Genomic DNA, 10,073 nt, shown 5'->3' on the forward strand with positions numbered 1-10,073 from the left:
GGTAGATAGAATTGCTTACGTGCTTTCACTGAAAGAAGCTATTCCTATATCTAATCAATCTGTGATTACTATGGACAATGTCACCATTCAGATTGATGGCGTCCTCTACGTGAAGGTGTGCAATTTTGAGCTGATTTGATTTTTAGTAAATTTGGATAAAAGTTGTTAAAAAATATGATTAAAAATATGTGGTTAAAATTAAATATTGACTTTGATTTAGATTAAAATTCAAACTATAACCTCATCAAACAGAGGCATTGTGGGTCATTAATTGTAATTAGTTTATATTTATTTTAATAAGTGTATATATTTTAAAGGATAATGCTATATGTAGATAATGAATACCTCACAATTTTGAGCTGACTTGATTTGAGGAAAAGGACATTTTCAATAAGAAGATAATGGTGAGATTTTAGTTGTTTACAATTGAATTCTTCATTACAGGTTGTCCAATTAAGGCATTCAATAGGATAAGTTGGACATAGTTTTAATATGGTATCTCATATGTTTACTTAACATAACGACACAACTTTACATTCAGTTTCATTATAGATATGATCTACTATTTGAATGTTTCTTATCTCCAGACACAAGTACAAGAACATTAGATAACACATCCAAAAATTATCAAGTCAAGTATAACTATCGAAAACTATAGAACTATATATTAACGTTGTCCAATACTTACAAATAACCTCATTAGACTTTCTCATTTACTTAGTCAACTTGGATTTTTTTCTTGGTTATATATGAGGACTTTTGCTCATTTTATATTGACCTCCTTAAAAATAGGCGATAGAGGTTTACTCTATCATACAGAAGCCATTGAGTCTCTAAAACCTTCCATCCTAAGATGTATTCACAAAGAAAACTTTAGGAAGATTATCTCTACAACGTTCTATTAAACCTTTATGTTTTCACCAAATGTTTAAGGTACATACCTTCATTTTTCTCTAGTCTAGCCTTTGGATGTGTATGACTAGTCCTTTCGCTCCATGTTTACGTTTGTTCTAAATTGATGAGGAAAATGTAATCCATTTCAGTTAATTATTCTTTTGGTTGAAATTGCAAAGCACACTTTTGTTAATGGATTGGTTTTATGAGATGCTACCAAGTGTCACCTCCTTAATCGTAGGATTGAATGACCTTCTGATAGTTTCCATGGATAAAGCCACTCAAACAAGGTTAGGTAACAGGGTTTGGTGATCAACATTGCGTGTTAGCACTTGATTTGCTTCCTTTTTTTAAACTGTTCAAACAATATTTGACACGTGTCCCCTATTTTTAACCATCCCCAATCCCTGTTCGTGTAGAATGATTGGATTTCCATACATACGCTTGTTTGATTGGTTCTAGGGTTACTTCATTCTTCTTACTTTGGCTTTGGATGCTCTCTCTCTCTCAAAAATTGGATATACTTCATCTTCCAATACTAAATTCGAGTTTATAGTTCTTGAGTGATCTCTAAAAGAGTGTGAGTCCATGAGAGTTATTGTGGTGTTCTTGAGTGAACTTTAAACATATTTGAGAGGTGATTTATGCAATTTTGAGTGATTCCATTCGTGGTGCTCAGAAGTTGTGATTTGGTCAATTTGGATTTGGTTTATTGCAGTGATTTTCTTTTAGTGACAGAAGCTCGAAAAAGGATTAGATGCCTAGTTCTGAACTTCTTGCCTTAGGGCTTATGTTCATTTCTTTACTTTTCTACAATGCAATTTTTACGTTATTTTGTTCAATAAATTAAATCATCTAATAATTGAACATAATCACAACAGTGGTATCCGATCGATTTAATGGTAGTTCTTGGCTTCAAATGTTTGAAGATATGACACTTCTAACTGCCGATTCTATAGTTTGTTGTTATTTCTTGAAACCCTAATAAGGAACTGGTGAGTTCATTTCTGTTTTATAGTTTTATTGTATATATTATATTATTATACCTTGATTCCTTTGTAAACGTGTACATAAGTTCCATTCTATGACTCTCTTGGCAATTCCTTTGTCTAAAAACCCTTCGAGTTGTTTGGAATCTAGGGATTGCCTTAAGTAAAGATTCTGAGAAAGTACTCTGCATATGTTAGTTTCTTTGTATATTGCATACAAATAATAATATGGACTTGTTCTTTGTGATATAGAACTTGTTCAGACTATAATATTGTGAATGAATCACTGTGAAATAATCGCTCTATGCAAACATGGTTTTTTTAATATGTATTTAACTTTCTTTGAAACTGATTAAATATGTTTTCCATTTACACGGTCAATAGGATTCAACATTTATTATTTATGTATCATCTATGCATTTTAGATGAACCATTGCATATAAGCATTATTAACTATTAAGTTTGATTCAAATTTATGAAACAGAAGAATTCTATTAGGAAAAGGACAGTAGAATTCTTATTTGGAAAGGAAAAGTTGCCCTATTGTACTTGGGAGTCTTTTCCTTGTTCCTTTACAAGTAGGAAAGAAACAAAATTTAATTGATATTACTGTACAAGGAAAATGAATTCAGATACAATTAAGAAAATGAATGAGGACTTTTCGGTTAATACCATCCAAAGCTTCAAGTGCAAGCATAGAAAAAGATGATAAGTTTTCAATTCTATGCACGACGGCATCAATATAAATAAATATAGAAAAAGCTCTCTACTTGTTATCCAACTCCTCAATGTCGGGCTGTGGGCACTGGACACTTGAGAGCTTATTTACTCCGATCCCACAACCCTCCAAGAACGCTACTGCCAATCCCATAAAGAGAGCCGATCGTGAAGCCGAACCAATGCCTCGGCGCATCCTGAGGAATCCGAAGGAAGCAGCACTAGCGAGGATGCTATTCCAAGGATCATCCTTTTGCCTTGCATATATCATAGAACTCTCCAACACAGATGAAAGACCACCGAAGATGCCGAAGTTGCTGGCAAAACGGGGGACGTTCATGCGTACGGCTTGTAAGCCCCGGCTGAGGCACTCACCTTTAGGGGAGTTGTACATGCCTTTCAACATGTAAAAAGCCGACCCGCTAACGGTTCCATAGCCAAATAATTCGCCTGTGTCATCCACTAGGTGTTCGAACCATGGTTTGCCACGGTTCATCCTTGATTCTGCATTTAATTAACTCTAATCAATTTGCATATAAATAACTCTACACGAAATTGGTTAATTGCAAAGTTTTATCAAAATGTCAACGAAATTAATCCAAATATAACTCATCGAAAAAGCAAAAAGCAGTGAATTTATTCGATTTAAGGAGTCGTGGGTTGGTGAAATAGATTATTAAGTCTCCCCTTTAACCTAGTGTTCCGATGTCAGAAGAAGGTTTCCCTTTTCTAATAATAATTCAAGCACATAAACAAACTCACGTCAACCTTCAAATTAGAGGCGTAAATTCTTTAAACCCATTAATCAATCACCTAATTTTGTATAGAAATCAAAACTAATTAAACTTACCGGTGGGAGGGATGATAAAGAGCCTGATTTTCTGACACACGGTGATAGAATGGATATTTCCGACTACAATAGAGTTATAAAGAAGATGATGATGCTAATCTTGTAAAGAATTGGAGCCTGGAGAGGGAAGAATTGGACTAGAACGTGTATATGTATTGCTGCGGTTTGATGTGTGTGTATATATATACATATTGTTGTGGTAAAATTTGATTTTCAGTAAATTTGAATAAAGGTTGTTAAAATATACGAGTAAAAATATGGATTTAAAATTAATTATTAACTTTGATTTAGATTAAAATTCGAATTCTAACCCTCATCAAACAGAGGCATTGTGGGTTATTAATTGTAATTAGTTTATATTTATTTTAGTAAGTGTGCATATTTTAAAGGATAATACTATATGTAGATAATGAATGCCACACAATGTCGGGCTTGGAGTTGCCCCTTTCCCCAGTTGTCTGCTTTCTGACGAAATCCTAAAATAGTGAACTAGTTAAGAAGATTGGGGCTGCGACTGCTTTAGAAATAAAAATTAGCAGAAATATGCTAATCATTTGCATCCTATTTCATTGATTTCACTGGTTTGAATTTCAAGCTTTTACAGATTTGTCAGGACCTGTATGAGTTCGTTATTCTGAAAGCTACAGCGAAGAGCTCAAGCAATGACCGACGGCCTGCAAGGAGATGTTCCAACTGATTATCTGAGGAATTTTCTGTATGATCTACACGTGAATATTATCCAATCCTCCACCCCGAGTAGGCCATAAGTTTGCTATGCTTGTGATCAAGGACAAATTTTACAGCCTGCTAAAGCACTTTGTAGGAGATGGAGGGACGATTAATGGCATTGGAATGGATTGCTCAGTCAGCATCCATATGCCTTCTATTTCGCAATTTGAAAAGGTGTGGGAATGATTATGATATCCTACTCAAACTTCAAGGCATCACAAGATACCTCAAGAAAGAGCTCAAATTCAAAGTAAAGACGACGCTTATCCGTTATCCTACAAAAATATACAAATAATTGGTCCGATATCAATATCGAGTGGTTTTATTTCATTGTTTTGTCATATCAGATTCCGAAGGTATTGATATCCGCCCCATGATTCAATTCAAAAATGGTATTATTTATGTTGGAATTGACACGATGAGTCGAACTGCGAACAGAGCCAGCCCTAATAACAATGGGCCCTATGCCAACTTAAAAAATGGGACCCCTATATTTTGAATCTTGTTACAGATAGATTTAATATAATTACAAACAATCGAATACAGAAAACTAAGTCTGAAAATTTGAAGATGAAAATAAAAAAAAAATGTCAAATTTTAACATGCAATACATATCATAAGCAAAGTTTGGCAAACAAAAATACAATGCAAAGGCAAATGGGTATGCTTATTTTTCTAATCATTTTCTCAGTGCAACTATTTCAAATAAATTTGAATATGCATTTGAGTGATTTATGTATAAAATTGGAGAATTTTGACTACGAGAGATAGAGTAACAAAATAATAAAAGGACAATCAAATACAAATGAGATTTTAATTTTATATTAATTCATGAGAAATTAACTTATAAATATGAAGTATGAACACGGACAAAAAATTATTAAATTCAAAATACTTTCAACAAATAACTAAAGTTGCTATTATCATGAGATTAAATTAAAACAATAATAATAATAACTTATGTATTTTGTAATATATGTTATGAAGATAAGAGAGAAAGAAAGAAACATGTAAGACTATAACAATAGGGAGTGAGACCAAACCAATCTATTAAATTGAATCTTAAAAATTTTAGTTCAATGGGAGATAATTATTTCTTTTTGGGTTGAAAAAAAAATTATGGTAGGTGACCGTTGGACATAAAATTAGAAGAGACAAAAAGACATTTTGTTTGGTTAAAAAAAGAAAAGCAATGTTTGGAAGATAAATGGTCAAATTAGTTATAGAGAGTGTAGGTAATGTTTATGATATGTTTATGTGATAAATAAATGTAAGTGATCATTTTTATGTCATTTATATGTTTTTTAAAGGTTTTTGTATTTTAAATTTCTATTAATTTCTTGTGTTTGCATATGATAATGTCATTTTAAAAAATCTCTTAAATACAATTTTCATTTTTCTTCAACCAATCAATTAATCTTACATAATTTGGCGCCCTCACTAAAGTGGGACCTTAGACGATCGCCTACTCCGCCTATAGTCAGGGCTGACACTAATTGTGAATTATATTATAGCAATGAATCAATATCGGAGTCGAGTAGCTGATCAGCAAACCTTAGTTTGTACTTACTTTCTTGGTGACGGAAAAATTCGTCCCTAGCTATCAGTAAAATAAATGATGCTGTCGAGAAGATACAGAGAGTCAATTTTTTTATTAAGTCTATTTGAGAATTCAATGGCCAATGGTAAATAATCTCATATCTCAAGTTGGTCATTACTTTTTTTAGTTAATTAATTAAAACGTCCTTTTCATTGATTATTATATGAACCGGAATACAGAGAGTTGGCTAGGGAGCAGTGAGGAAAGAATGGTAAAAATGTCAATGAACTGGCTGCCTCTTCCAAAGAAAGCACATAAAGGAAGTCATGCCAACAACATTAGTTATCAATGTGGAGGGTGGATAATAGAGTGGCTCAGTCGTTTGGGCAATATCACAATTGCTATATATGCTATAAATACAAACTTCATTTTTTTAGACGAGGTGGTTCGATAGTTAATGGATTTTGTTACTTCCCATTTGCAAAAGCCGTTAAATAGAAGACACGTGGAGCCTCGCTGGACGCCATCGAGGGGCCAACTAAATACAAGAGAAAGCCGAGGCAGTGAGATTATAAATGCTGTTTCCCAGCTAAAGTCTTTGAATCCAGAATCCACTTCTCATCAGACTTAGATTCCATGTTAAATACGGTCAATATCACATTTCTACCATCCGAAAAGTCCTCTACAATATTTATCTTGTCCGAATGACCTGATTGTCCCCCACAATTTGCAGATAAATTACCTTTATCCTGCAACTTGTCGCAATCCGGCTTGATATTTCATTTTCTCTTGCAGTAGAAGCATACATAATTGCTGAAGTTCACCTTCGACCTACCTCTTCGTCATTCACCATGAGTCACAAGAGTTTCCTCATCTCTAGGTGCGGGTCCAACCAGATGCTTCATCTTCTACTTAGAAAATAAAACATCGAGTGTGCCACAACTGTACAAGATCGTGTCTCGAAACGACGAATACGAAGCGGGCAATGAGCACAACAGAATTGAGGTCAAATCCTCTTCATCATACTTTAACTATAACGTTTCCAGATCAACGACGATTTTCTTGAACACGGTCAGATGGTCTTCCAAAGAACTCCCTTTCTGCCATGCAATGAGAATAGAGTCTCTGCTTCAGATGCAACTTGCTGGTCAAACTTTTCGTCATACACAGTTACTCCAATTTCAACCACAGTGCAGCAGTTGTCTTCTTCTTTAAAACATCCTGAAGAATATTGTTAGGCAGATGAAGATGTATCTACAACAGGGCCTTCCGATCCCTTCTTTGCCTTTTATTAGTCCAAGATGTTGGCATTTTGTCAAAATCCAACAAATCATTGTCCAAATTCATCTATGCCAAAACAGCTCTTATCTTTACTTGCCACAAAGAAAACATTGTATTGCAATCAAAGAGGGGAATATCATACTTCATGGCTATCGTCGAAACAAGAAATCTCAAACTCAACCTATAGCAAAACACAACCTGTAGCCTAGCTCTGATATCACTTATTGGAATCGATGAAACCACAGTTGTAACTCTGATACCAATCATTGAGAAAATCAAAAGAGATTAATGGCACAATATGAAAGTATCTATCACACAAACCAAGAACAAGATTTAAAGTAAAGAAAACAAAGAGAAACTGACAGAGGAACTGATGTATTATTAACAATCTATGGAGAGAATACAAAGAACTCAACAATATTGCTTCTACCTAAATTGAATGAGAGGCTCCTATTTATAGCCTACGAGCTCGGCTCGTGAATTCATAAATAATGTGCGCAAACATCGTTTTGTAAATGTAATCGTAACTTAAAAAAATTAAATAAAAAAACTTGAGGTCGTGGGTTTAGCTCAGCTCGTGAGCTCATGAGCTCAAGGGCCAAACCCCGGCCCTTTATAGACGAGCCCAGCTCATAAGCTCGGATACAAGCCACAAGTCGATCTTATTGTTAATGTGACAGTTCGACCCATTGACGCCCTGCATCTTCTCCACCAAGAAACATAAGCTTCCCGATGTAGCTATTAGCCAAAAAAATTTAATTAATTAAAAGCATGCAGTAAAGGGGAAAAAAAGTTCATTTATTTAAAACTGAGTGAAAGAATTCAAATTTGATGTTGGATGACAAGTTCGGTTCTTGTTAGAAAATGGAAAGAAAAAATGCTCCAATAAGTTCATAAAATTCATAAAACTCTATAAATATTTAAATTATAAATAAACAAATTTTGTGATAATAGAAATATGGTGTTTTTTAAGATTGAGTTCGAGATATACCTTTGGACAGAAATTGGGGAAAAATCAATGAAGAGGACTTCTTAATTAAATTTTGTGTTTTTGCATTGAAAGGGATTGTAAATTATAAAATGGATTTTTTTTAGTAGGCCCCTTCTTATTTAAGAATTAGTCTCTAATTTTAATTTTAAAAAATCACTATTTTATAGTGATGTTAAGAGGGATAGCCACTTGTTTGTTTAGCGATCGAGATAAGTTGCGGATGTGAGCCGAACAACATCTTCTTCGTATAAGCCATTTGTCGGCTCGCGTACGAGACGACTCATTATATGTTCAAGTAGAAAAATTATTAGCGAGCCACGAGCCGAGCCAGACTTCGATTGAGCAAGCGAGAACTGATTCAGGCTTGATGACAGAGGAGCCATTTGCTTAGCTCTTCCCATTTAACACTCCCATCTTCTTCTTAGTCAAAATTCCGATACTATCTCACAAAAACTTTACGGTCACGAGTAATACGAGAGTTACTCAAAAGAACCTGAGATAGAAGAAATCCGAGTAAAAAGTTTCATTAATCATTGAACTTGGTAAAATGTCACGTTATAGTCACTCTACTTCGTGATTCTTCTAAATGGTCACTGAACTTACACTCTTCTCTCCATCCATTACTCACCACTCAATCATTTGAAATTGATCTAATTTGGCAAGATGAAATCCCTTATGACAATTGACGATGTCATCCTATAACCCTTTTTATGTATCAAATGGGTACATCACTTTTGACATCATGATTTGATTGATAAAAAATTGTTTGTTTTTAAAACTATCCAATAACTTGTTGCTACATAGCACAATGTAAAAATTGATGTACATATAGCATGATTCTTCTATATAATCAATCTCTTATAATTAAAAAAAAAAAGATTTAAACTACATAAAAAAATAAAAAGGAAATTAAAGTAAAATAAATAAAAACATAAAATTAAATTGAAAAGAGGAAATTATAAAAAAGAACAAAAATAAAAATTAAATAAAAAGAATTGAAAAAGAAATTGAAAAAGAATAATTTAAAAATAATTTTAATTAGACAAAATAAAAAATAAATTAAACTAAAATAAATAAAAAAACATTAAATGAAATTAAAAAAAAAAGGAAATTATAGAAGAAGAACAAAATAAAAATTAAAGAAAAATAAATTGACAAAAATAAAAAGGAAATTAAACTAAAATAAATAGAAAGCATAAAATTAAATTTTTTTAAAAAAAGGACAAAGCTAAAAATTAAATAAAAAGATTTTTAAAATTAAAAAAATTAACGTAAAATGAATATAAAATATAAAATTAAAGGAAAATGGAAATTATAAAAAACGAACAAAAAAAATAGAAAAAAAAGTATTTAAAGTTGAATGAAAAAAAAAAAAAGGAATTATGGGCCTCCAAATTACTGTTCAACCGCCAGAACTCCCCTCCCCCTCTCTCATCAAGTTTTTTCTTGAATTCTTGATTTTAATTTTTCGCAATACCAGCATGGATTCATATTTCAACCAACAAGAAATTAATGGAGTGTCTACCAATCATAAAGACGCAACAATAATAAAGTGGTTACATCGGATCAAAAATGCAATGGACTTTAAACAGCTTGCAAGAAAGTTTCTGAATTCAAAAAAGAACAAAAGGCCATCAAAGATGATGAAAAGCCACTTGATGTTGTGGATTTCTGATAAGAGTGCAAAATATCATAAATTTCTCTCTTAATTATTGTATTCGTGTTACTATTTGATACCAAAGTGCACTCATGAGATTTATGCTTTGATTCAGGTAGCATTTTGTTAGAAAAGTTGAAATTTAGAAAAAAATAGCGAAGAAGACCAAAATGGAAGAAAGTGAAAGTTCAGGGACCAAGTTGCAAATAACCCATAATGAGACGGTCGATGAAATGATGATTCAAGAAATCTAGGAGTCAATTAGTTGTAATTTGAAGTCAAAAGAAGTGAAATATGACCAAAATATCTTCACAAATCAAGTCCCAATTGAAAAAGTTACGTATCGATTTTCAGCCTTATATTGGGACCTATTTTTGACATGGAAAACGATCGATCTAGAAGATGATGTCTGAATCAAAGTTGTA

General features: G+C 32.8%; 1 protein-coding gene across 1 annotated transcript; it reads right to left on the bottom strand.

The window, feature by feature from the left end:
- Nucleotides 1-2,466: 2,466 nt before the first annotated feature.
- On the bottom strand, nucleotides 2,467-3,609 carry LOC111379398 (mitochondrial import inner membrane translocase subunit TIM17-2-like). The gene is made up of 2 exons (XM_023002755.1): nucleotides 3,451-3,609; nucleotides 2,467-3,104 (listed from the first exon to the last, which is right to left on the bottom strand). The coding sequence occupies exon 2, from the start codon at nucleotides 3,094-3,096 to the stop codon at nucleotides 2,650-2,652; it is 447 nt and encodes a 148-aa protein (XP_022858523.1). The 5' UTR covers nucleotides 3,097-3,104; nucleotides 3,451-3,609; the 3' UTR covers nucleotides 2,467-2,649.
- Between the last annotated feature and the right edge of the window lie 6,464 nt (nucleotides 3,610-10,073).

The sequence above is a fragment of the Olea europaea genome, unplaced genomic scaffold (assembly GCF_002742605.1).
Source record: "Olea europaea var. sylvestris unplaced genomic scaffold, O_europaea_v1 scaffold1982, whole genome shotgun sequence".
In the NCBI taxonomy this organism is placed as follows: domain Eukaryota; kingdom Viridiplantae; phylum Streptophyta; class Magnoliopsida; order Lamiales; family Oleaceae; genus Olea; species Olea europaea.

Coding starts and splice junctions, on each gene's coding strand:
- LOC111379398 (XM_023002755.1), bottom strand. CDS start 3,096: ATGAACCGTGGCAAACCATGGTTCGAACACCTAGTGGATGACACAGGC.